This window comes from Benincasa hispida, chromosome 3, assembly GCF_027475165.1.
Source record: "Benincasa hispida cultivar pf3 chromosome 3, pf3_genome.v1.1, whole genome shotgun sequence".
Taxonomy (NCBI): Eukaryota; Viridiplantae; Streptophyta; class Magnoliopsida; order Cucurbitales; family Cucurbitaceae; genus Benincasa; species Benincasa hispida.
The window spans coordinates 13687411-13715257 of record NC_143480.1 but is presented as its reverse complement, the minus strand read 5'-3'; the positions used below and the strand labels follow the sequence as shown (position 1 = coordinate 13715257).

Below are 27847 nucleotides of genomic sequence, written 5' to 3'. Positions count from 1 at the left end.
GACAAAACACTGTTAGTATGGATCTAATATTAATGTTAAGAAATTTAGTGATAAAGTTTTTATTATTTATTTAAATATAGTTTAAATTAATTTATGTTTATAGTTTTTCAGAACTATCTGCATTGACATTTTACCGACATGTTGACAGTTCCAATAAGCAGTCGAGATATCGGTCTACTACTAAAATTAGCCCAGAATTAGGCCCACTCGATTCGGCCCAAAAGAGAAATCCAACGAACTGAAGTTATTTAACTACGCTTTAACCGCGAAATGTACCAAATCCTATCATCTCAATCTTCTGCCGTTGGTCGCTGCACTATCCATTTTCTTCTTCTTCTTCTTCTTCTTCTTCTTCTTCTTCTTCTTCTCATGCGAAATGAACGTGCAGGCATTGCATTCTTGTGTACATGGCCAATTCGAAGCTTCTTCCTTTAGTCCATTTCGGTTCTTTTCTTTTTCTTCCCCCTCAGTCGGACTGTCCAGGAGACTCTCCATTGTAGCTTTTAGAAGAAAGTCTTCTGTTGGTCGTTTATATGGTAGTAACTTAAGCTGTGGAATTCGTGTTCCTCGTGGTAGAATCAGAAGTGCCTTGACAGGGGAAGTGAACGGCGTAGAGGATCAGAAGCAGCAAGAGGTGAGGAGAGCCTACCCGTTCCATGAAATTGAGCCCAAATGGCAGCGATATTGGGAGGAAAATCGAACTTTCCGAACTCCTGATGAAATTGATACTTCTAAGCCTAAGTTCTACGTGCTCGATATGTTCCCTTATCCCAGGTTTCTTTTTGCTTTCTGTTGGATTCCGAGTCTTTGCCTAGTTTCTATTGGTACCTTAGACTGAACAAATACTCTTATCTAAATAGATTGAGCAAATACTGACAGGTTTCGAGTCAATTCGTGCTCCTTAAGAATTGAGAATTGATGTCTATTTTATTCTGTTTTGCTTGTAGTGGATCAGGGTTACATGTTGGTCATCCTCTAGGTTATACTGCTACAGATATTCTTGCAAGATTCAAACGCATGCAAGGTTACAATGTTTTGCACCCAATGGGCTGGGATGCATTTGGATTGCCTGCGGAACAATATGCTATTGAGGTTTGGTTTCCCACCTTCCAGTTAGATTACAGTGTACGTCATGGCCAGTCTTATACCAACATGTACTACCTTTTTGCCCCGCAGACTGGAACTCACCCCAAAATCACTACTTTGAGGAATATTAATCGCTTCCGCTCTCAGGTGCAGCTGTATTTCTTTTCCCTTCTTGTCTCTTGTCTCTTTTTTGTTTATTTATTTGGAATGATTTCAGCTTTTGCTTACTGCGAATTAGTTACAATACCACTTTTTTTTTTTCTTTTTCTTTTTCTTTCCGTTTTTCTTTTAGTTTTGACTTTTATTTTCTGAACTCCAAGTTGAAGCACATTAGAATGGCGCTATCAATAGCACATTTGGAACAAATTGTGCAAATTTCAAGTTGTAAAGTTAAATTTGAGGAATAGTTTCTCTTTTGGTTCAATTCCTAACCGCTGAGGCTTGTCATTATGGCCTTTACTATGATTTTAGTTGTCTTTTAATTCTGAAGAACAGCAAATTATTTCAGCTTCAGACTTTTAGTTGCCCAATATGCAGAGTTTTTAGAGATTTTATCAGAGTTTCTATTCCATTCGCCTTTTGGGGAGAATCGTTGCTTTTACTGGTCAGTGATGGTGTATGCTTTGTTGTGGAATTTTTGGGGGAAAAGAAATAATAGGACTTTTTAGAGGTGTAGAGAGGGACCCTAGAAATGTTTGATCCTTGGTAAGGTTTCACGTTTCTCTTTGGACTTTAATTTCGAAGAATTTTTACAATTACTCTATAGGCAATATTAATGATAATTGTGATAGGAATGGTATTAGAGGGATATTAGGGGTATATTAGTCAAAATGATAGAACCGGAATATATTGAAAGATAAACGATAACGAAAATACAAGGTAAACTAAGTGTTCGAGGTACTTGGACTCTCTCATCTTGAGATACTCTCAAGCCCTAATTCATTCACCAAAATATTGCCTATCCTTTCCACTCCTCTCCCTCTATTTATAACCAACTTCCCTAACAAACTCCCTATCTAATTACTAATATACCCCTAATAGTCCTCTACTACCATTCCTATCAAGTTGGACTTCTTATCTTTTAGTGGGGTTCTTGTGGGTTTTGGTTTTTTGTATGCCCTTGTATTCTTCCATTTTTTCAATGAAAGTAGTTTTTTATGTAAAAATATGAATATACACTGCCCCTGGCTGGGAAATCAGTAATTAGTAATTGGTCCCTATTTACTTTTTAGTGTTTGAGACTGCTTTTAGTTTGATGTTATGACTGGTTGTGTAATTATAGAAATTCTAGTAACATATGTGTTTGACTTTACCTGACATTACAGCTTAAATCATTGGGGTTTTCCTATGACTGGGATCGTGAAATTTCCACAATTGAACCAGAATATTATAAATGGACTCAGTGGATTTTTCTTCAACTGTTGAAGAGAGGATTAGCATACCAGGTCACAACTATATCAAGTCTTCTTGGTTTCCCAGCCATTCCAGCTAACACAAGGATCTTATTGTCAATTCCTATACATTCAGGCTGAAGTACCAGTTAACTGGTGCCCTGCTCTTGGCACGGTCTTGGCCAACGAAGAGGTAATTGATGGTGTCAGTGAGCGTGGGGGTCATCCGGTTATAAGGAAGGTTTGTGTTTGTTGTTGTTTTTGGATTTTGTTTTTTATAAACACAGAATTATATTATTATTTTAGAGATCCTGTAATGTTGTTCAAACTAACCTTTTTTCCAAAGTCATAGAGCTCTTTTCTTAGTTCAAAACTCTTGGGTGGTTTTACAATTTTACTGTGTCATTATTTTTTGCCAAGCAGCCAATGCGGCAATGGATGCTCAAGATTACTGCATATGCTGATCGTCTTCTTGATGATCTAGATGATCTTGACTGGCCTGAAAGTATAAAAGACATGCAAAGAAACTGGATTGGGAGATCAGAAGGGGCTGAGATTGAATTTTGTGTTCTTGGCAGTAATGGAAAAGATAGTGACCTCAAAATTACAGTTTATACTACCAGACCGGATACCCTCTTTGGAGCAACGTACTGATAGCACCCTTATCTCTATCCAAGTTCATTGAATTTCGTGGGAAAAAATTGTTCTTGTACTTCCAGGATAATTTATTGATGCTATTTTTCTATGTAGGTATTTGGTTGTTGCTCCAGAGTACTCCTTACTGTCATCTATAACATCTCCAACAGAAAGCAGAGAGGTAAACTTCTTCGTTCACTTGCCAACTTTATCTCATTTTCTCTTTGTAAAAGATAAAGATTAAATAAACAAGAAGACTTAGATTTGAACCCAGGTGGAGGAGTACAAAGATCTTGCTTCGAGGAAGAGTGAGCTTGAGAGGACTGAGCTCCAGAAGGAAAAAAGTGGGGTTTTCTCTGGTTGCTATGCTAGAAATCCAGTTAATGGGGAAGCTGTCCCAATATGGGTTGCAGATTATGTCTTGGGGAGGTCAGTATGGGTTTATGCCTCATATTGTTGTTATTTACCGTTGTTTATAATTTGCAGAGATGATTGAAATTTGATGTTCAGAAGTATATAATAACAAGAAAGCATGCATCATTTGACTAGATTGCTTCATTAAATTTTGATAGGCCTGGAATAAGAGGAAGTTATGTGGTTGTCTAGTAGACTGCTTCATTAAAAAAATTGTGGTTTGCAGTTTTGTGGGGCATCAAAATTGAGAGGAACAATAGAATTTTTAGAGAGATGGAGAGATCGGGTGAGGAAGCTTAGGAGGTGGCTAGTTTTAATGCTCCATGTGGCGTTAGTCACTAGGCCTTTTCATAATTATGAGCTTGGCCTTTTCATAATTATGAGCTTGATCTTGTTGTTTTGGATTGAAGTCTTTTTTTCCCGTAGCAAAGGCCATACTGCATTTTTTTTTTAATAAATATTCTTTCGTTTCTCTCCATGGAAGTGAAGTTTCTCAAGGGGAAAAAAACTTAAAGGGGAAGTATAAAGGGAAAGTCGGTTAGTCAGAGTTAGAGGAGAGAGAGAGTTCAAAAGAGAGTTACAAGAGGTAGTAGGGAGGTAGAGAGGAACTATTGGAGAATGGCCTTCTCAAATGGCCAATGCCATCTATGCCTCTTTGAGTGGTTGATTGTGCCAATGTAGCTTTCATAAACTACCATTCTCTAATTCTACTTAGTTCAGAACCTATAATTTCTCTATATTTAGATCATTCTTAATCTGGTATTTTACAGTTATGGAACTGGGGCAATAATGGCTGTACCTGCGCATGATTCACGTGATCATGAATTTGCAACGAAATATGATATTCCTATAGTGGTGGTGGTTGTGCCAGAGGATGGAAGTCTTGGTGACTCAAGTAAGGCATTTTCAGGAGTGGGTATTATTACCAATTCATCGAGTCCAACGTCAGGGCTTGACATCAATGGGCTCTCAAGCAAGGAAGCAGCTTCCAAAGTCATTGAGTGGGCTGAGAAAACAGGGAATGGAAAGAAAAAGGTATTTTCCTAAATATTTGTGTAGGTCATACATGGTTTTGTTGGAAGGTGTCGTTGCTTATCAGTGCCTGCTTCAACTTACAACAGGTGAACTACAAACTGAGAGATTGGCTTTTTGCTAGGCAACGTTATTGGGGGGAACCCATCCCTGTACTTTTTCTGGATGATACTGGTGAGAGTATTCCCCTTTCTGAAACCGAATTGCCCCTTACGTTGCCTGAGTTAGATGATTTTACACCCACGGGGACGGGGGAACCTCCACTTTCAAAAGCGGACTCTTGGGTATTTCTCTATATCTTTTTGATCAATTTATTTTAATGTTGCATTGTTTTATTTCCTATTGTATGAATTGTAGGTTTTCAAGATTTACAAGATAACGAGAGCTAATTTTGAAGCGAGAAGAGATTTATTTAGGGGTTAATCACCATTCATATGTGCACATGCAAAAATTTCAAGAACAATTTTATTTAGTTCAATGACATATGTGGTGGGGGGATTTGAACCTCCGACCCCTTGGTAGAAGGCATAAAAGATTATGACCTTATAAAAAATTATTCCCCATTACCATTCTCCATCTCTTATCTTCTTCTTCTTCTTCTTCTCTCTTTCTCTGTGTTTTTTTTCTTTTTTTTAATATATATATATATATATATATATATAATTTTTTTAAAATTTTTTAGTTTCAGTTTCTAGATATTGCATATTCTTGAGCCTGCTTCACTGTTTGGAAGCTAAGTATACAACCTACCGTCTGGGTTAGTGCTTCAGATTGGACTGGTTACTTCAAAGTTATTGCTTCTCACATTTTTAATCAATGTAACATATAATGGCAAAATGACACTGGTGAAAGAACAATTACTTGCGTACCTTCTTGAGTAGTTATTCTTCTCTACTGGCTAGGAGCTTCTCTTATAATTGTATATATTGGCAGATGAAGTATTATGGTTATGTGATTGTGAACATGTTTTTGCAATAAGGTCTGTATATGATCTATGGACTACTTATTGAGGGTCATCTATAGGGGAGAACATTCACCTATTTGATAACATGAGGTTTCATCTCAAAACCAATTGGGAATGAGAAAAGTAACTCATTTATCTTATTGACATTATAAGATCCCTGATTTTTCTATTGTGGGATCCGCAACACCACTTACCTTGGATTTAATATCCTATGACTACGAACTTTCATGGAAACCAAATGTCATATAGTTAGATGGTTGTTCCGTGAAAATGGTCATGTGCATGTAAGTTGGTCTGGAAACTCATGGATATTTATACAAAATCTAGGGGAGAACACTGGAAATTTCTTATAATACACTCTAACTAGTTTACTTTATCATCTTATATATATATATATATATATATATATACCTGTCATTTCTATTATGTTGTTAATGTCTCAACTAATGAATTTCAGGTTAAAGCCACTGATTCCCTATCTGGAAAACCTGCCAGACGAGAAACAAGTACTATGCCACAGTGGGCTGGTTCATGCTGGTATTATTTCTTGCCTAAATTTAACCTCACTATTCATCCTTTTCTTGCTGGAACAATGAGAACTGCAGATTTCGACTAAGGACGCAAGAGAAGGATGATTGTGTAGGGTATAATGAATGTCATCATTCACTCTCATTGTTTTTAATTAAAAAATAAAATATTTCTATTATTATTATTATTATTATTTTTAATTATGATTAATATTATTAGTTTTGTTTGATTTCATGCACAAATTACTCGAAATCTTCTCTTTGAACCAGAAATTTTCATCCTATTGATTTGCAGGTACTATTTAAGATTTATGGATCCAAAGAATTCCGAAGAACTTGTAGGGAAAATGAAGGAAATGTAAGAACTGCTGTGTATGGATAATCCATAGAATTTCTGTGCTTCAATAGCTGCTTTTTAATTTGTGCTTATGCAGGTATTGGGGGCCCGTTGATGTATATGTTGGTGGGGCTGAGCATGCTGTTCTCCACTTACTTTATTCTAGGTTCTGGCACAAGGTTTGAGAGTTGATTCCTGGCTTCATTTGATAATAATTTTGCTTTTATTTTTCTATTACTAAAAAAAGTGTTTATAATTGTTGGAAATAGGGTTTTTAACCTAGGGGCATTTATGTAGTTGTGTAAGACCCCTAGGGTTTCCTATTGTCTATTTATACAGTGAGTCCCTGTGTATTTAGTGTATCAATTTTAAAACAAATAAGAAAAGACTTTATATCGTGGTTTTTCTCCTTGCACTAGGGTTTCCATGTAATTCTGTTGTTTTTCTCTTCCCTTTTCTCTTTTTTAACATGGTATCAGAGCAGGTGACGAAAACCTAGCCGTTATAGAAGAGAATCAACCTCAATCCTCCTCTGTTGATGGGTTTTCAAGTTTTGACATGAGAACGACAATCCGAGTAGCGGTAAAGAAATGTTTTCAGGATGCCCTACCAGAATCAATATTTGCCATTCAGGTACAATCCTTGGAAAATCGCCCTCAGCCAACCAGGTATCACCATTCCGGAACCAGTCAGAATCCGATCGGAGCTGGAGTCGGCCGCGAGGAACCATCAATTCATGATCGGAGCTATCACAATCATGGCGGGGTCTCGGACGTGAAGAACAGGCTGGCCGCGAGGTGTTGACCATCGATCGGAGCTATCGGGGCAGAGGGAGAAGTGTCGGGGGCGAAGAGCAGAAGAGTGATGATCTGATTAGGGTTAGTACCGGTCTGGGGCAAACCGGACCGGTTCGGGTTGAACTAGGGCAGACCAGCTAGACCCGGTATGTTGATTTTAATTCCGACCCGAACCGATCCGACCCACGCCAAACCCAACCTGAGAATGCAACTTTTAATTCCGACTCGCGATCCGACCCACGCCTAGCCCGACTCAAAAGTTCAGCCCGACCTCGAAAACTCATCTGTCCAGTTTTTTGCGCCAGCTGATCCACTTTCAGCCCATCCAGACCGACCCGGTGATTCGGTTTCCTTCAGCAGCCGACCCGATGGTTTTTTCACATCCAACAGCCGAGGTCTCAAGCAACCAGGACCTGTTCCAATCAATTGTGGTTCAACTCGTCACCCAGACAATGTGAGACAACGGTTGGCTTACCTACAACAGCAGATTTCTGATTTGGATACGATGTTCGGTGTAAATCCTCAACCGGTTTATTCAGAAAATCCGGTAAACTCATTACCTATAGTGCCTAACGTTTCCTACTTATCTGGTTCGATGGGTAATTCTGCAGGATTTATCATTGGAGAAAAATTAAATGGCCAGAACTATTTTTCTTGGTCTCAATCGATGGCCTTGGAAGGGCGTCACAAGTTTGGATATCTGACAGGGGAAATTCCAAAAGCCGGCCCCAGGTGATCCTCAAGAACGAATTTGGAAAGGAGAAGATTCGTTGCTACGGTCTGTCTTGGTGAACAGTATGGAACCCCAGATAGGAAGACCTCTATTATATGCTACCACAGCCAAGGATATCTGGGAGGCGGCACAAGATCTATATTCTAAACGACGGAATGCCTCTTGGCTATATATGCTCCATAAATAGGTTCATGAATCCAAACAAGGGTCTATGGATGTTACCTCTTAACAAACTGTTGATGCTGTGGCAGGAAATGGACTTGTGTAGAGACATTGTCTGGAATAGTCCATAGGATGGGGCCCAATTTTTGAAGATTGAGGAAGCAGATCGTGTTTATCTGTTATTGGCTGGATTAATCCAAAGTTTGATGGGGTTCGTAGTCGGATCTTGGGCCAGCGCCCGATTCCTTCACTTCGAGAAGTCTGTTCTGAAATACGACTGGAAGAAGATCGGTCGTGTGCCATGAATAATACCACCTCAACTACTGATGCAGCCGCTTTCGTTGCCAAGCCGTCCAGTACTGATGGTGATAAGAAACCTCCTCCCGTTTGTGAACATTGTAAAAAGCTTTGACATACGAAGGATCAATGTTGGAAATTATACGGGAAGCCCCCAAATAACAGGAGACGACAGTCTCATGAAAAATCTAATACTAGTCGTGCTCTGGCAAGTGATTCAGTAGATGACCAAACTCAGAAGAAATCTTCTGGTGACGGTAAACATAGCTCAAGTTCAATTGGGGTGAGTGCAATTGCACAGTCAGGTAATTTTCCTTCTTTTGGCCTAATTAATGTGAATGGTAAGAAACCATGGATTGTGGATTTAGGGGCTACTGATCATCTTATGAGTTCCTCAGAGTTATTTATGTCATATAATCCGAGTGCTGGTAATGAGAGGATTCGAATTGCAGACGGATCTTTTGCCCCTGTTGCAGGAAAGGGCAATATCTCTCCGTTTCATGGTTTAATTCTACGCGATACCTTACATGTGCCTAAAATACCATATAATCTGTTATCTGTCAGTAAACTAACAAGAGATTTGAGGTGTAAGGCGATTTTCTCACCTGATTCAGTTTTATTTCAGGATCTGAAATCGGGGATGACGATTGGGACTGCCCGGTACGATAGGAGACTCTACTTCCTTTCTGACGAGGCTTCCTCTAAGAATGATCACCAATCGGGGTTTATGTTTTTAAATTTCTCTGTCTGAAAATGATGTTATGTTATGGCATTTTCGCTTAGGACATCCGAATTTTCAATATATGAAATATTTATTTCCTCATTTATTTCGTAATGCTAGTACTTTTTCTTTTAATTGTGATGTTTGTATTCGTGCCAAGCAACATCGTGTTTCTTTCCATTCTCAGCCTTATAAACCCTCGAGTCCTTTTTCTCTCGTTCATAATGATGTCTGGGGTCACTCACCAGTTACTACTTCCACGGAAAAACGGTGGTTTGTCACGTTTATAGATGATCACACCTGTCTCACCTGGGTTTTCATGCTCACTGATAAATCTGAAGTGTCCTCTGTTTTCCAACAGTTTTTACACAACTGTCGAAACTTAATTTAAAACAAATATTGGGATTTTAAGAAGTGATAATGGGCGAGAATTCTTTAATGTCTCTTTCAGAGAATTTCTCGACTCTAAAGGTATTGTTCACCAGAGCTCATGTGCTTACACTCCGCAACAAAATGGAGTAGTTGAGCGTAAAAATCGGCATCTGGTTGAAGTAGCCCGATCTCTTATGTTATCCGCCATCCTTCCGTCATACCTCTGGGGCGATGCAGTCCTTACTGCTGCTCATCTCATTAATCGGATGCCCTCTCGTATTCTTAATCTTCATACCCCTTTAGAATTGCTTAAAGAGTCTTTTCTTACTACTCGGATGATCTCTGATGTTTCTCTTCGGGTTTTTGGTTGTGTTGCTTTGGTTCACTCCCATGGTCCAAACCGCACGAAGTTTTCTCCTCGTGCTTAGAAGTGTGTCTTTGTTGGATATCCACTCCATCAACATGGATATAAGTGCTATCACCCGTCATCTCGAAAGTACTATGTCTCTATGGATGTCACCTTTCTCGAGGATCAGTCGTTCTTTCCTGTTAGTCATCTTCAGGAGGAGAACATAAATGAAGAGACTAACCGGTCCTCTTATGCTATTCTTTTAGAGTCAGCGCCCATTCAGATCTTGTCTAAACCTAGTCCTGATCATGATATTATGGTTCTTCCTATCAATCAAGTTCCTTGGAAAACGTACTACAGGAAGAATCTCAGGAAGGAAGCAGTGTCACTTGTTGAACCAGAACTGCCGGCTCCAGTGCAGGAGTCAGACCTGTCATCAGGTCTAGGTACGTATATTCCTAATGATGTTGATTTATGTATGGAGAATAATGAAGGCAGGCATGACAAGGGGAAAGGAAGCAGCGATACTAAGAGAGTGATAGAAAGGGAAACTGTAGAGGATGAAATGATTGAAGCTACGGAGGATGAAATGGTCCATGCTAATGATGATGTGGAAGATACTATTGAAGTTTTTGATACACAGATAGTAAATCATAGTGAGAAGCCTGAAGAGGTGAAAGAACGTGATGCGTCACTTGATCTTCCTATAGCCCTGAGGAAAGGTACCCGTTCATGTACTAAATATCCTATGCATAGTTACATGACATATAGTAATCTGACATCCGAGTTCAAGGTTTTTACTACTAGCTTGGACATTGAGGTGGTTCCAGATAACATAAGTGTTGCAATGAAAAAACCAGAATGGCGGTCTGCTGTTATGGAAGAAATAAGAGCTCTGGAAAAGAATAAAACCTGGGAACCGGTGACTTTTCCCGAAGGGCACAAAACAGTAGGATGTAAATGGGTGTTTACTATAAAGTACAAGTTAGATGGGACAATTGACCGATACAAGGTTAGACTTGTTGCAAGATGTTTCACCCAAACATATGGAGTGGATTATTCTGAGATGTTTTCACCTGTGGCTAAACTTAACACGATCCGAGTGCTTCTATCAGTAGCTGTGAATAAAGGTTGGCCCCTACACTAGCTTGATGTTAAAAATGCGTTTTTGAATGGGGAACTTGAGGAGGAAGTCTATATGAGTCCCCCTCCCGGGTTCGAGAGTCAATTTAAAAATAAAGTGTGTAGATTGAAGAAATCACTATACGGATTGAAACAGTCTCCAAGGGCCTGGTTTGACAGGTTCACGACGTTTGTGAAAGCACAGGGATATGTTCAAGGACATTCCGATCACACTCTTTTTGTAAGAAGATCAACATCAGGAAAAATAGTTGTTCTTATTGTCTATATTGAGGATATTGTTTTATCTGGGGATGATGATGTAGAAGTCACAAGACTAAACACAGAAATGGCTAGAGAGTTTGAAATTAAAGACCTCGGGAAGCTAAGATACTTTCTGGGAATGGAAGTGACTCGCTCAAAAGAGGGTATATCAGTTTCTCAACGAAAATATACACTGGACTTGCTAAAGAAAACATGTATGACTGGGTGTAAACCTGTTGACACGCCAGTAGAATACAATGCGAAAATCGGTAATAAGAATGATGGAATTCCTCTTAATAAAGAATGGTATCAACGGTTAGTTGGGAAGTTGATATACTTGTCTCACACAAGACCAGATATTTCTTATGCAGTAAGTGTTGTGAGTCAGTTCATGCAAGCTCCTTGTGAGGATCATATGATAGCAGTTGAACGTATTCTTCGGTATCTGAAAAGAACTCCTGGTAAATTCCTAATGTTCAGGAAAACCGATAAACGATCGATTGAAGCTTACACTAATTCTAACTGGGCAGGGTCTGTTGTTGATAGAAGATCTATGTCTGGATATTGTACGTTTGTCTGGGGAAATCTAATCACCTAGAGAAGTAAAAAATAAGGAGTTGTTGCTAGAAGTAGTGCTGAGGCAGAGTAACGAGCCATGAGTCTAGGGATTTGTGAAGAAATCTGGTTGAAGAAAGTATTATCAGATCTCCAGCAAGATAAAGAGCTTCCAGTGAAATTATTTTGTGATAATAAAGCTGCCATCAGTATTGCAAACAACCCAGTTCAACATGACAAAACTAAACATGTGGAGATAGACAGATACTATATTAAGGAGAGGTTGGATAGTGGAAATATATGCATTCCTTATATTCTTTCGAGTCAACAAGTTGCTGATGTACTTACAAAAGGGTTATTGAGACAAAATTTTAATTATTGTGTAAGCAAGTTGGAGCTTGTTGATATCTATGCACCAACTTGAGGGGGAGTGCTGGAAATAGGGTTTTTAACCTAGGGGCATTTATGTAATTGTAGAAGACCCCTAGGGTTTCTTACTATCTATTTATACAGTAAGTCCCTGTGTATTTAGTGTATCAGTTTTAAAACAAATAAGAAAAGACTTTATATCGTGGTTTTTCTCCCTGCACTAGGATTTCCACGTAATCCTGTTGTTTTTCTCTTTCCTATTCTCTTTTTTAACAATAATGATTTATATATTTTATTTTCTATACTTTGAAAATAATTTTGAAATATTGGTAAATTGTGGGAAAAAGAAGTGTTTGAAGACTATGGTGTTATTTAGGGTTTTACATATTTTAAATTTTTTAAATCTGTTGTCTACTGTTCTTTCACTTTAAAATGGTTGATGTTTTCTCCTCTTCTTCTTCTTCTCTACTTTTATATTTGTTCTTTCTCAGCAATAATTTCAAAATATAACACATTTATTTTGAATTATGCTTGAAAAAGTTCCTTCCGATGATATATGGTTAGTTAAATAAAAAAATAGCAAAGAAAATACTTGAATATTAACAAAAAAGTTTACACAGTTGTCTGCTCTATTTTGTTCTAATATACTCAGGAAATTTGGATGTCGAGTGAGAATTCTGCTTCAAGTGATTATTATTGAAATATGGGAAATCTTTTAAATGTGGTCATTAAACAAAGTTACTTTTTAATTCTTTAAATTTAGTTTAAGATTTGTTAGTGGTTTTGAAAAGCAAATTACAGATTGAATAAATCGTTAATAAATAATTTTATTTCTTATTAATAAAAACAAAATGTTTATTATTGGCCATCGGTTTTTTGTTTGAGACTTTGAGGAGAAGATTGGTTATCTTATTAGTTCATGCTTCATGAAGATGCTTATGTCGTCCTATACTATCTTATTTTTGACCTGTCTGATTCAGGTTCTCTATGATATTGGCGTTGTATCCACCAAAGAACCCTTTAAGTGTGTCATAAACCAAGGAATTATACTTGGGGAAGTAAGTGTTGTTTATCTAAACAAGATTATATTTCTTCATCACAGGTTTCTAATGTAGTACTTTTTATTAAATGGCAGGTTCAGTATACAGCTTTAAAAGATCCAGATGGGAATCTAGTGTCTGCAGATTCCGTTGATGTTTTGAGTGAATATAATCAAGAAAGAATCCCCGAGGAGAAGGTTTATGCTCCCTATACCTTGTGTATCTCTGTTTTCCTTAACTTGTATGCCTGATTTAACTTTCAGATTATGATGCAAAAAATGTCTCTCCTGGTTTGAACTAATCATATCCATTACTAAAAATCGAGTATTGTTGCTTGTTTTTGGTTCCAGTTTTTCTCAACTGAATATCTTCTTACGCAGGTCATGAAATCTGGAGATTATTTTGTACTGAAAGACAGTCCTGATATCCGACTGATTGCTCGTGCTCACAAAATGAGCAAGAGTAGAGGAAATGTTGTGAATCCTGACGATGTTGTTTCTGAGTATGGTGCGGATTCTCTTCGCTTGTATGAAATGTTTATGGGTCCTCTTAGGTAGTTTTGACATATAACTTTTAAAATTTCTAATTTCTAGCAATTCAATCTATGTGACTGGTCTTTCTTGATCGGTCGGAGAAGGGGTGTATGCTATTTTTCTAATTACTGTCTCATTTTTCTTTCAGAGACTCAAAACAATGGAATACCAGCGGTATTGAAGGCGTCCATAGGTTCTTGGGAAGAACTTGGAGACTAATTGTTGGACCGCCTTCAGCTGATGGTTCATTTAATGATGGAACTGTGGCAACTGATGAGGAACCAACTCTGGAACAACTTCGTTCACTTCATAAGTGCATTATGAAGGTCATATACTATTTGAGCTGTCTCACATTCTTTCCTTTTACGTGTCAGTCAAATTGTGGTAATGAACTAAGAAGATATGTCATTGAATTTCTTCTTTACTCATTTCTCAGTTTTTACTTGAAGCTTTTTTTTAGTCCTTTTGTTATGCGAGCATTTCCTTGACACATTTATCGTGAAGGATTACTTTAATAATGAAAATTCTTATTCGAGTTGTTAAGAAAAGTTGACAATTATTCATTCACATAGGTATCTAAAAGGAGGAATCAAACAAAAGGCCTCCAATCTAAGTTCATAGAGAAAGACAGAGTTGCAAAAAGATTTGTGGAAGACACTCCAAACACAATTAGAAAAGGTTCTGAAAAGAACGTAAAACTTATCTGAAAAGGATCTTGGAGTCTCTTTTGTTCCAAGGCAGCCAAAGGAGAGCTCCATATGCATTTGACCAAAGAACTTTCCTTAACCTATGTAACAGATCCTATTCAAGTAAGATCGCAACTTTCCTTTATCCTTAAACCATGACCCTGAGCAAAATTCAAGCAGACAATCTTACACCCTGTTGGGGGAGCACCAAACAAAATCATGGATTTATCATCCTTTTATAAATTTCATGCATCAATAAAATTATTTCTTGTCGAAGAAAAAGGAAAAATGAAAAATGAAAAAAAAAAAAAGAAAAATAAAAAGGTTCGGGAGATAGAGCTATACTCAGGTTTCTCATTTGCCCTTTGTTCATGGTGTTAATTCTGCCATGCACTAAAGACCAAACACATAATTTTGTGTTTTAAGGACTACTACCTTTCCAAATTAGTTTACTGAGTTTATGATCCAAGTAGTGGCCAAAATGGAGAACCTTTTGTGCAAAGTTTACCGAGAAAGATGCAGACAGGTCAGGCGTCCACTAAATCTGCTGGAATATCCTATGGAAGGATCTAGTTTTGGATTACCAAAGCCTTTCACTCTAGATTGGTCTGGGATCCAAATACTGTTGGCTTGACCATATTTGCTTCCAGTGATGCCTTCCACAAAGCCTTGTCATCCTTGGAGAATCTATGCAGCCATTTGGCGGAGGGCCTTGTTTCGCGTTTTGTGTTTCCCTTTGAGAAGGGTGCAGCCTTTGACTAGTTGACTAGGTGGCTTCCACTGTCGACCCGAAGGAAATTCCATAAAAATTATCCAAATTGTTGCTAACCTTATTTGGCATCTGAAAAATGGGAAGGAATATCAACAAAAGTATATCACACGATCATTAAAGTCCACCTTCCGAGTGCTGGAGGAATAGATTCAGATTCCATATAAATATCCCATTTGATGGGTTATATTAGCTAGTATAAATGTTATACCGAAGTTGTGTTTCGTAGATCTTTCTTGACTAAACGATGATTTAATTTCCAGGTAACTGAAGAAGTTGAAGGGACACGGTTCAACACAGGAATCTCAGCTATGATGGAGTTTGTTAATGTGGCATATAAGGTTATTGTAAAATGTGCATTAGTTTTCTATATTATCTTTTTTGCTTAATCGAATGGTCATTGCCTGAATTTCATGTTGTTAAGGTTGAAGGGAATGCCATTGTCTTTGTTTCATACAAATGATGTCACATCCCCTCCCAAATTACCTTTTTAACCGAAGAGGAAGTGTGAGACAGCAGATACCAACCCTCTTATGACATCTTCTGCCAACTGAACTTGTAAAATATCATATCTTATGAGCCTGTATTAATGAGGCCTTAACTCTACGAACCTGCTCATCAGTATTTCAATCATAGTACACAACTTAACTCATCCACACGATACTCTAATTACAACATCATCGTTATGGAGATATCTTATTACAAACCAAACCCTGACTCTAACTCTGTAGAAATTACTTAATTACCGACCACTTCTAGGTTAACATATGACTAACAAGCAAACATTGGAAAATGTGAGTTGGGGAGCCGAGTGAGTAGCATATTTAAAAACATAGGCTTTTACTATGGAAATCCATTTTCAAACAACTCTCTAACTCGTTAGCATGTTCTTTCAGCTTAAACTTAGAAAACTCTTTGAACGTAAAGCAAATAAAAACATCGTACTCTCAACTAATTTAGTGAAAACTAGAGTTCACTTAAATCATAGACTTCCAAACTCAGAACATAACATGCTAAACTGGAAGTTCATAATTCAAAAATCAACCGAAAACATCCTCATAGTTTCAGGGTTTAAAATAGGCTTTTCATTAAACTCATGATGATAAAATATCAACTTATAACAATAACAACTCTGAAAACCGTGAAAGCATCTTACGAGACCATCCTATAAAATCTTTGTACCTTTCTAACCCATAGTTGGGTGGAGTTCCTTTTGCTCAACATCTCCAACATCGAAAACCTTAGCTGAGTTGGAATTCTACATCACCAACATCGTCGATAATACTCTTACGTGCACGTAGAGATTTTCCCAAGTTACCTTCATCACCTTCAACATTAGAGTGAAATCAACTCTACATGCCTTCATCTCCTTTGGTAACGGGGACCCTGATACCTTTACAACCTTTGGTACTAGGTTTCATATAATTTCATAACCAAGCTTTGCATAGCAAATTAGCATTCCTCATAAAACATAGCATTTTAAATGGTTGTCATCATAAAATTAATTATCATTAGGAATGCTTATGCCTTTCAAATCATATTTAAACGTTGCATTAACTCATGGTTCATAAACCTTCCTTTGAAATCATTCATGCATTTTATATTGAAGACATGGGAGCTTCTAGCTCAACTAAGAAATATTTGTGCATTACCATACTTCAATGGTATTCAAGTACAAAACTCATGAAAGACTAACTCATTGTTTAGTATGCTTTGAGAACATCAAACTCATATAACTTCAAACCTTGAGTTGACATGATGCTTGACACCAAGCCATGTGTTTAGGTAAAACATCATCTAACTTTGTTAAGAAATTCATGCTTTAGCTTCCTTTTTAAAACTATGATGTCTTAAATAAAACATGTGTTTGATACTTAGTCTCCATAAAACTCTTGTGCATTCAACTCTAGCTTTTAGGAAAACTTCAACATGTTTTGGTACTAACTCATTAAAGCATGCTTTGATTTTATTCATCAAATATACTATACTTAGTCATTTTCAAACATGCTAAAACTTGAAAACTAGTGGTAAAAGGATACACCTTGAAATACTTTTAAGAGTTAGAAGCCACTTGCACATAGTTAGCTCCCTTTCCTAGCCTTTTAGGCCTTGAGCATCCCTTAGGCCAACACATACTTCTTCATTCTGTAGCATAGTTGGTCGCATGGTCCCCTCTTGGACGCATGGTCTCTCCTTGGACGCATGGTCCTTCCTGTTTTCCTTCATTAATTCCAGCTCGAATTAGACAAAACTTCCTTCATGAAACTTGTTAGGAATTGTCTCAGAAAGCTTACGTCCAAATTTGAGCCTCTAATTCCTCCTCTAGAGCTCATAATACTCCAAATACCTTAGTCTGCTCCGGATGCTTCGAATTCTGACCTTCATCGAGTTCCCTTTTCTTTTGGGCATCCTTCTGGCTAAATCTTCTCATGGCAGCCCAGGGTTATATTCTACACTCAAAGAGCTTCAACTTAGTTGAAAATCTCCTTTTTAGTACAAACCAAATGCTCACACCGCTTGCTTATGTCAACACTTAATCAGTTGCTTGCTTCTTCATCACCTAAATCCTAGGTTTAACTTTCAGAACATATAACTCGAAATCTATTCATTAAAATCCGAAAATTCTTTCTATGGACCTCTTACATATTCTTTTAATAATTTACCTCAAAATTGGAGCTCTTAATTCTCCTTGAAATGCTCGGAATTCATCAAACATACGGACTGCTTGATTGAACTTAGAACCTGCACTACCTCGATTCTTCTTTGATTTTCAGCATCAAATCGTGGGAGTTTTCTTTCAGCAACCCTATATTTTCTTCCTCCGTCATCCAGCTTTCAGATGGCTCTGAGATCACCTCTTTTGCCTGGCTAAAAAGGGCCAAACCGATCTCCTTTCAACAGCCCCAATTTATAGAGAATTCTGCATGGATTTCCAGCCTTTATAGTTTGCCAAGTAACCTCCCAGCTGGCATTTTCTTCAAATTTGGCCAACACTCCTGAAGCCACCTCATGCTTCAGCCATGTTGTGTCTTGTACCGCCCAACACTTCACTTTCAACGCATGGAAGCTTGCTTCAATGCATGTATGTTCCTTTGCTCTCGACGCGTCACTAGGTTTCAAGCTTCTCAACGCATGAAGTGTCTCCAAGCCCACCTAACCTCTAGGGCAAGCCAACCAACGCATGGTTTTCTTCTCATCAAGCCAAAACCTTCAAAAGTAAGGTTCCTTCACCTCATAACATAACTTATTTCCTTTCCTCTCAACGCATGGTTGTTGCATAATTCTCAACGCATGAGGCTTGTTTGAGGTGTCTTGCATGTTCTACTTGGCCCTACTCCTTAGGTATCCTTTACTCAACGAATGGTGCATCAATTTTACCCTTTCTAAGGCTTCTTTGGACGCATGGTAGCCCTTGCCATGCATTCAACTTCCCCTCTTTTCCTCCTTCCTTAATTTTTAAACTATTCCTCCGAGCATGGACTACCTCCAAAGCATGGTCCCCTCTTGGCAACACTTAGCAATTTATTTCCATGCTATGTATCTTTGTGTGCATCCACCTCCTAGAGCATACCTATCCTTGACTTAGCTAACTCACCTTCCTCAAACTCTCCAAGGCCAACGCAAGTCTTGCTTTCAAGCACCTCGGCTAACGTTCACAAGTCACGCCACCTCAGAATCCTTAGGGAGAAGTTCTAGGGGTTACAAATGAAATATAAAGTCAGCCGCCAATCAATACTATTAGAGTATTAGATGATGACTTGCATTTTTCCCCATGTTGGAGGATCCTTCCCTCCAATAGCAATGGTTCTTTATTTTTCGATTTATCTCTTAATCTTGGATGCCATCAAGTTAACTATATTATGTTGTACAAAACTTAAGTACCCCTTGAAAAGCTGTGTTGGTCCTATTTAAATTGCTGATTGTAGAATGAAATACCGAGATTTAAAATCTTGATATTTTGCTTTATCTCTGATCGCATTTTGACAAAATTTATATTTGGTTATTAATGTTTAAGAGCGCGATCTTTGTCAATTTACATTATTTCTTGCCATGTCACTTCTTTTCTAATCAGCCTGATGTAATTTCGCAGCTAATTAAATTCATCTTAGTCTTTCCTGTCTTTTATCACTTTCCTATTTTCAGTGGGATAGATACCCAAGGTCTATTGTTGAAGCATTCACTTTGTTGCTTTCACCTTATGCACCTCACTTGGCCGAGGAACTTTGGTCTCGGTTAGGACATTCAGAATCATTGGTGTATGAGCCCTTCCCCAAGGTTTGGACTTCTTTTCCCCTTTCCCTCCCTCGAATACTTGCATACTTTGTCTATATGGTTGAATAAGTTTTAGAGGCTTAGAGGCTTTATGGTTATCTTGTACCTTTCTTGCATTTAGAAGGTATGCAACGGTATCAGGGTCAGCCACTTACGCCTGTCGATTTATATTGACATATAATGTAATTCTGCGTCTTGGTGTATTTTTGGAGTAAACTTCTGTTAGGAACCAAGGTAGTATGGGTTGCTATTGGTTTAGAATGGGATGACCAATGTGGTATTTAAGTGGCTGGGCTCTCCCACCCCAATAGCTGGCTTTTAGGGTGTGGTTTTTCAAGATGCTTCAATACCTAACAATGGTATCAGAGTCGGTTGTTGACGTTCCGAAGTAGAACCGACGGAGGATTTTGATCGGCTATGGCCGAGTGAAGTACCACCCGAATAGTCAGTGGGACGGCGACTTTCCGAAGTTGGGGTATTGTTAGGAACCAAGGTAGTATAGACTGCCTTTGTCCCATATTGGTTAGAATGAGATGATCAATGTAGTACTTAAGTGCTTTGCCTTTCCTACCTTTGCAAGAGATGATAGAAATTTATATTTGAGAAATATGTTGATTGTGGAGGCTGATGAAGTCGTGGGGTATTTATAACAGCATATTGGAGCTTCATTGTATCTCTTAACTCTTTATCAATTACAGGCCAACCCAATTTACTTGAAGGACTCTACAGTTGTCCTACCAGTTCAGATCAATGGTAAAACTAGGGGTACCGTCCAGGTTGAGAAAACATGTACAGAGGAGGATGCTTTCCAGGTCGCAGAGCAAGATGAAAAACTCTCCAAATATTTAACAGGGCAGTCAATTAAAAAGCGAATCTTTGTTCCTGGCAAGATCTTGAATGTTATATTGGATCGTCAAAGCTCCAAAGTGGCCCGCTGATAATGTCAAACTTGCTTCAATGACAGAAATCTCTTCCAGAAGAGATAAGCTGATCAATGAATACAACCGATGTTCAATGTAATCTTCTGCATTAATCAGAACGATTCAGTTTAATGGATGGAAAAAGAAAGTTGCAGCTATTATAAAGTCGGATCATCGAGACTGGAAATTTGCAGCTATTCAAGACATTGATTGTGGCAAGGGCACTAGAGGTTCCTGTATTGGCATTCTGACTGTTCCATCAGTTTTTCAAGTTATGAAGAAATTTGTTGATACAACAATATGTAAACTCACTGTCATTCATTAAAACAACAATGCCATGCCCATTAAGGAGAGTAGTTATTCCCTATATGGGGATGCCATTTAATGTTGAAGGCGATAGGCAATCATTATTGCTGAGTTATCATGTTGGCCTCTTGTGTTATTTTATGTACACGAATTTCTTTCTAATGAAAAGAAAACTTGTGTTCTAAAAAAAACAAAATGCTAATTTATAATGGTGACGTATATCACTTGATTATTTCAATAAATTAACATACCAATCTTGTATTAAATATCTTCTTCAACGGGGTGGAGTTGGGCTGACGTATATATGTTATAACTTTCTCTAAACTTGACCTTCTGATCTCCAAAATTTTTCCTGTTAAAAAAAATTGTAATCCAAATTTCTCAAATTTCAAAATTGATCCTACAAGTTAACGTTCACAGAAACGCCTCACTAGCTTTTTCCTTTTTCTTTCTTTTTTTTCCATAGAAGAATAAGATGTATATTTCGAAAATATTGCATTTTATAATTTTTCATTTTTTATTGTAAAAAAAAAACTAATTTTTGTGATGTTACATATTAGGGGTGTTAAAAAAAATCGATGACCCGAAACAATAGATCAACCTAATCCAATCCGTATGGTTTGGATTGATTTATCAACTCAACCAATCCGAATTTATTATAAACTTTAAAATGTATATGTTTTTACTTGAATAGATATACATATATTTATTTTATTTTTATTTAGTTTCATTAGTTTTTGTTGGATAATTTATTCTCTAACAACTCCTAAAAATAGTTTTTTTAGCACTTTGGAAAGAGATTGGAAAGAGATTTTACATTATATAGAGTTGTTAATCTAATCTAATATATGAATATAATTAAGTTAAAAATTTTATGTATTAACATTTTACTTTCTTTTATAACACAAATTTAAATAAATGATCTGAGTAATTCGAACCAATTCAATCAAACATTTAATGGTCAGATTGGGTTAGTTTATTTTCTAATAGGTTTTCGACTCTTGAACATTTCATTTTTTTTATTTATAAAAAATGCTTATTGGATTTTATTTTTCCACCGATGTCAGTAGTTATTTACCATTTAGGTTTTGATTATATATATATATATATATATATATATATATATAATTCTTTCTCCTCCATGCAAGCCTTCACGTTTATCCATATTTATTTTTTAAAAAAGAAAAATCATTTACTCCTCCACTTTCTCTTTCTTTTTCCTTCCTCTCTTTTCTCCTTCCTCCTCCATCTCTTTTCTCTTTTCGGCGATTTCACACTCCTCCACTATTGTTGTTTGCCCATTGAATTTGGTTGACCGCCACCTCTGTTGTTCACCAGTTTGTCGTTCACTGACACCATTCGGTCGACCGCCACCGCCGCCATTCGCTTGTTGGATTCGATTGTCGACTTTTGCACAACACCGGCTGCTGGTTGCCGAGGTAAGCCGCTAGTCTTCTCATTGAATCTCTCTCCCATTCCCGGTTTGTTCCCTTCGTTTGCTGCACACCAAGATCCAGTCGCAGATCCATGGCAACCATGGCTGAAGAATAATAGATGAAGATAGGGGTTATGTGTTATAACCCTCCATATAAAGATGGAGAGATGAAGATTGACTTTGTTTGTGCTGCCTATACAAATCTACCACACAAAGATCGAGGATAACTTTTTTTTTAACCCTAAATATATATGTTATAAAGAAATTCGATGTATATTGTAATATCTACTAATCTTAATTCTGTATATATTCAAAGGTCTATTGATAATATTATAATGTGTATTGACAATATTTCAAGGTATTTATAAGAATATAAAAAGTAATTAAGAGTTTTTTTTTGTTTAAATTTTATAAATTGTGATATATACAAATTTTGATGTGTTGGAATTTTAAATGGATATATATACCATAAATGAAATTCATGATATATACTTTAATGTATTTCATATATTAGATTATACGTTGAATTAATCTCTAATTTACACACTCTGATATCTTTCATATATTGGTTATAATATTTTTAAATACCTAACAAAAATGTTCTGAGGTCTATTTTAAATAACCATGAATCCGCAAAAAAAAAAAAAAAAAAAAAAAAAGTGAAACCAACAAAATATAGAAAATAAAATTTCATTAAATGCATTTTCTCTCTCAAATTAAATTAAATAAAGGGAAAAGTCTAAAAAATAAATGCATTTTTCCCCTCCAAAAAAAAAAACATTATTAAATGTATATTTTCTCTCTATAATAAATAGAGTTTCCAAAATAGGTAAATATATCTAAAAACCAAAAATAAAAATAACAAAAAGGGTAAACTTTAAAAAAAATCGAATTTAAAGAATTCCTTTCTTGAAATATTTGGCCTAAAAAGGATATTTTATATGAAAATCGAAGATTATTTAAGTTAAACAAATTTATAACTCGAATAATTGAGTTGGAACTAAAATTGAATCCAATTCAATCTAACCCACGGAAAGTACCCCTATAAATTTTAAGGGGCCACGAGGCCTGGTAACTACGCCCTTCCCGCCATACGCCCTGTGCTGGGAGCGGCACGACACAAATGGGAATGGTAGCCCAGATGGGATGGCCCATTTAACAAACTCAACCGTACGACGACGTATTACAGTTGTTGCCTGTTCTGTTCATGGAGTTCCCGAGAAAGTCTTCCAAATTCCGTTCACATTTCGCTACCGTCATCCCTTTCTCTGATGCGTTTTTGTTTATTAATTATCTCCCCGGCGGAACCGCCACCTCTTCCATGTATTCCATTCTCTCTCTCTCCTTTGTTTTGCTCCGTTTTCTTTCCGATTCTCTGCATGAGTCTTCTTTTGATCATTTCCAGGAAGAACAATGAAGAAGAAAGCTCCTCTAGCACCTGCCCGCAGCCTTATCTGGTTCAGTTGGAAGCTTCTCATCACCTTCTCTCTTGCTATTTGCATTCTCGCTCTTATTAGGCTTCATTCGTCTTCTCGGACCGACCTCGCCTCTGCTTCATTATCTCGTCGATTGCGTCCTCCTTCTGATTCATTTTTAGGCCGCCCTAAGATCGCCTTCTTGTTTCTCACTCGTCGGAACCTTCCTCTTGATTTTCTTTGGGGAAGCTTCTTTGAGGTTGTTAGTAGTTTCTACTCCTGCAAAAGTATCTTCGATTTGGCATTCTCTGCGAGTTGGGAAAATAATTTGCATTTTTTTTTAAAATTCCAGAATGGCGACGTTGCGAACTTCTCGATTTATATTCACTCGGCGCCCGGATTTGTGTTCGATGAATCGACCACAAGGTCGCATTTCTTTTTTGGACGACAATTGGATAATAGCATACAGGTAACATGATGTGTGTTCTGATGAAACGAAGTTCTTTCTGTAATGTTTTTCCATAGCATTCGCCATCCGTGTATGCTTTACCTTCAAACTTGAGAATAATGGATAATTTGTTCCTTACCCGTTTTTGTGTGTGTGTGAGGGACGAACTCTTCGTCTAATATGATCTTTTGTACAAGTTTAGCCTAGCTGGTTGGCGTATCTTGGAATGGGCAGCTTATTGTTTTCTTTATCTATACTCTTATCGGCTTCTGATGTTATGTCGATGTATAGATTATTTAGGCTGACTGCAGATATAGCATAGTGTTAGTTGAGAATCTTAATTGACGACAAGATTCCGCCAAAAGTTATTCCCGAAACTAGTTGTCCCGTCGCTGGGGAAGGAAACCCAATAGGCCTACTACATGTACTGGATACAGAGTGCAATCAATTAGCCTCCATAGGGCTCCAAATTGGCTATGAGATCTTCTTCTATAGCATCGTAAAGACCTCATTAGCTACCACCACTATGGAATGGGACACCATCATTATGGGTGAAGTGAATCTTCTGGAGAATTGTGTGCCTACATGTCACCTACCATTAGTTCTATGCAACTTAGGACAAAACGTAGCACATCGAGAAGTTCTGAGTCTAACAAGAAGGTCCTGACCCAGAAGTACATAGGATGAGCGCACTCGGCCTTGAATAATAGGTGTGCGTACTTGGAAAATCATAGGAAATTTAACTCCAGAGGCTTGACAAGGCATGAGGTCATCTCAAAGTGTGGTGTTCCCTTTGTATTAATTGAAGAGCATATAGGCTATTCCCCAGTGAGTGGTAAACTCAGTGATCAAACAAGTCTAACCTTAATCAAGGTGAGAGGATCTCTGTAAATACTTCACCCTAGCTAGTCAAAGGATGACAATGTCCCTTGGGCACTAGGAGTATTGTTCTTTATAGGCAGGTTTGGTACCATAATTATGATGAAATTATCAATTACTCTCTATTTCTAAATAGTGGGGAGAAATCATGTTGAGGTATGTGATGTTTTCCTTGTATTCAAATTCAATTCACAATACTGGTGCTCAGTTTATCTTTCACTTAACGTTTCTGTTCAGCTTGGGTGGCTTTCCAACTAAAATTTAGCAATAGTATAAAAATTTGCCAAGTTTTTATTTTTTGAAATCGATTGCATTAAAGTGATGTTACGTTGTAGGTGGCCTGGGGAAAGTCAAGTATGATTGCTGCAGAGAGGTTATTACTTGAAGCAGCACTTGAGGATCCTGCTAACCAGAGATTTGTTCTTCTATCAGACAGGTGTTTTACAATCCCCACCGCCACTTTCCAGTGCTCTTTGAACATTTTAATCTGTGAAGTTAGGTTCTTCACAACGTCTTTTAAGATTTGGATTCTCATGCTGCAGTTGCGTTCCACTATACAATTTTAGCTATATATACAGCTATCTCATGGCTTCCCCAAGGAGTTTCGTGGACAGGTAGATGGAGGGCTTTGACTCTGAGGTGCCAAGCACTGATTCTTTGTTGACCATTTGCTGCCAAATTTTAGATATTAGCCTAATTTTATAGCTTTCATGGTGAAATTTCTATTTATGCGACCTTAACTGTTTGATATGTATTTTCTCACTTTTATTGTAGTTTTCTTGATGCAAAGGAGGGTCGCTATAACCCAAAAATGTCACCTGCTATACCTAAGAGCAAATGGAGAAAAGGTTCCCAGGTCATCCATCACAATTTTCACACTAATTTTTCTTGGATATTTTTTTTGTTTACTTTTTGGTCCTTTGCTTGGTTATCCAGATTCAACTATGAGAAATAGTTTTTGTATCCATGTTTTGTGTTTCAGTAGTTATTATTTTCATTTTCAGCTGTAATGTTCTTTGAAGTATCCAAAGGAAAGAAGTATGTCCTATTTATTACTTAATATTTAAGATGCATTAGACAAAATAGTTTCTACTCTCGTGTGTGTAAATGCCAATTAGTTGGATTATAAACAATCATGATGAGTGGAATTATCTTGATCTGTGGTTAAATTGCAGTGGATCAGTTTGATTCGTAGTCATGCAGAAGTAGTTGTGGATGATGATATCATATTCCCGATCTTTGGATTATTCTGCAAGGTATGTGTTCTGTGGAAAATTCTTTCATTTATCAACTACGATCCAAGTGCAATTACTTATTTCTTCTATGTGAAGACTATCATTCATACACACATTGACATGTAACGCATAAAAACAATATATAACATTTTCATCTTTTTGGTATTGTTTATAAAATTTATACTTCTTCTAAACTACAGCGAAGGCCGCCTGTGGATGCCAGCAAAGGAAATATGAACATTGTAAGTGATTATTTGAGTATATGAAGAACTTCAATCCAACAAATATGCATGTTGTTAAGAAACGTTTATTCATTATTTTGGATATTATCTACTAAGATTGTTCTGTATGGTACTGTTATCCATTTCAATTCTTTCATTCTGATTGTAGAAACTTCAAAAGCAGCACAACTGTATTCCAGATGAACACTATGTCCAAACATTGCTTGCTGTGAGTACAGATTTGTCTTCTGAGGCCGTGATATCTTTTCCTTCTCCATGGACTCTTCTCTCTCTCTCTTTCTCATCCCCATCTTGGGACATGAGTTTGTAACCCTTTCCAGGCAGTGACTGTAAATTTGTTGTCTGAGATAGGTTGAGTTTCACAAATAATTTACAACGTAACAACACACTTTCTTGTGTTTACTCTGTAGTTAAATGAACTCGAAGGTGAACTTGAACGAAGAACAGTAACTTACACGCTGTGGAATCAGTCAACCACTACAATGGAGAATAAGGGATGGCATCCTATTACGTTTAGCTATGCTAATGCTGGACCTCGGCAGATTAAGGAAATAAAGGTTGCTATTACATTGCGTTATTTCTCTCGTTTTGTTTTTGTTTTTGTGATTGTGTTAGTTTATTTAAACGTGTGGATAAACATGGTTTCTTATGAAATTAAATGCTTTAGCTTTTATTTAATGCCGTCATTCTATTTTCTTCATTGTTTGTTGAAATTCTTGGTTTATGATGATGCTATAAGGATTGACGTCTATTTTATATGACAAAACCAACCATATCTGAATTACTCTATTGATTGGTAAATCTGTTTCCTTTTTTAAATTTATGCATTGTCTAGTGTATACTATGTTGTTTGACGTGTATTATTTTGACAGGGAATCAACCATATCTACTATGAGACTGAATTCAGGACGGAATGGTGTCGAAATAATTCAACTTTTGTCTCTTGTTTTTTATTTGCCAGAAAATTTTCTCAGGGAGCTGCTATGCGATTATTAAGTGAGGGAGTAGTGAGCCACTTTGATGCCTCAGCATTATTAGACAAAAAGATCTACTGAATTGAACTATTCTCATTCATCATAGTCACCTAGTTAACAGATTAAATATTCCACAAAGTTTTTAACCATAAATGTTGTCTCTTGAAATTAGTTAAAATTCTTTGAGGCCTGCGTGAGTTAAATACTCTCCTGAAATTAGTTTGCCCATCTAACTTAAACATTTGTTGGTCCCTGTTTTCATTTGACTGTATCTTCACATGAAAAAATGGATCGTTTCAAGGTAGTCTCTCTGTTCAAGGTGTATCGGCATTGTCAGCCATTTTAGAAGAGGAACTGCCCTGTACATGTCGAAAAGATGGTTGCTGTACGCTTGATTTTGATGTAATTTCGAGGGTTCTTTTTTTTTAGGCCAAGTGTGGGATGCGAGACCAGAGTGGAAAGTCGTGTCAATTACCAACATTAAAGTTCAATTTGACATGTAATATAGAGTTAATTTGTTCATTTATATGCTCGTTTATTCATTATAGTGGCTACTTTGTTGACATTA

At 37.1% G+C, this 27847-nt stretch overlaps 2 protein-coding genes across 6 annotated transcripts; both read left to right on the top strand.

The window, feature by feature from the left end:
- Positions 1-267: 267 nt before the first annotated feature.
- Positions 268-20847, top strand: EMB2369 (tRNA synthetase class I (I, L, M and V) family protein). 2 transcript variants are annotated; one of them, XR_016528179.1, is made up of 21 exons: positions 268-774; positions 948-1092; positions 1177-1233; positions 2412-2531; positions 2614-2718; positions 2901-3124; positions 3228-3294; positions 3388-3542; positions 4298-4562; positions 4649-4843; positions 5981-6060; positions 6346-6408; positions 6485-6566; positions 13106-13183; positions 13261-13362; positions 13546-13718; positions 13847-14024; positions 14271-14507; positions 15417-15494; positions 19297-19428; positions 20124-20847. XR_016528179.1 is itself a non-coding variant. In XM_039025733.2 (20 exons), the coding sequence occupies exons 1-20, from the start codon at positions 377-379 to the stop codon at positions 20361-20363; spliced, it is 2937 nt and encodes a 978-aa protein (XP_038881661.1). In that variant the 5' UTR covers positions 269-376; the 3' UTR covers positions 20364-20847. The 2 variants fall into 2 exon arrangements, 1 of the variants encoding a protein (XP_038881661.1); XM_039025733.2 differs by lacking the exon at positions 14271-14507 and having other exon boundaries at positions 269-774.
- Positions 20848-23017: 2170 nt separating this feature from the next.
- LOC120074686 (glycosyltransferase BC10-like) lies at positions 23018-27805 on the top strand. 4 transcript variants are annotated; one of them, XM_039027900.2, is made up of 11 exons: positions 23270-23409; positions 23492-23760; positions 23854-23970; positions 25164-25264; positions 25371-25442; positions 25603-25684; positions 26004-26084; positions 26264-26305; positions 26454-26513; positions 26716-26862; positions 27178-27805. In XM_039027900.2, exons 2-11 carry the CDS (start codon positions 23500-23502, stop codon positions 27358-27360), a joined length of 1146 nt encoding a protein of 381 aa, XP_038883828.1. In that variant the 5' UTR covers positions 23270-23409; positions 23492-23499; the 3' UTR covers positions 27361-27805. The 4 variants fall into 4 exon arrangements, with proteins under 4 accessions (XP_090167577.1, XP_038883828.1, XP_038883826.1 ...); XM_039027898.2 differs by having other exon boundaries at positions 26716-27211; XM_090311451.1 differs by lacking the exon at positions 25371-25442 and having other exon boundaries at positions 23018-23760.
- The last annotated feature ends 42 nt before the right edge of the window (positions 27806-27847 follow it).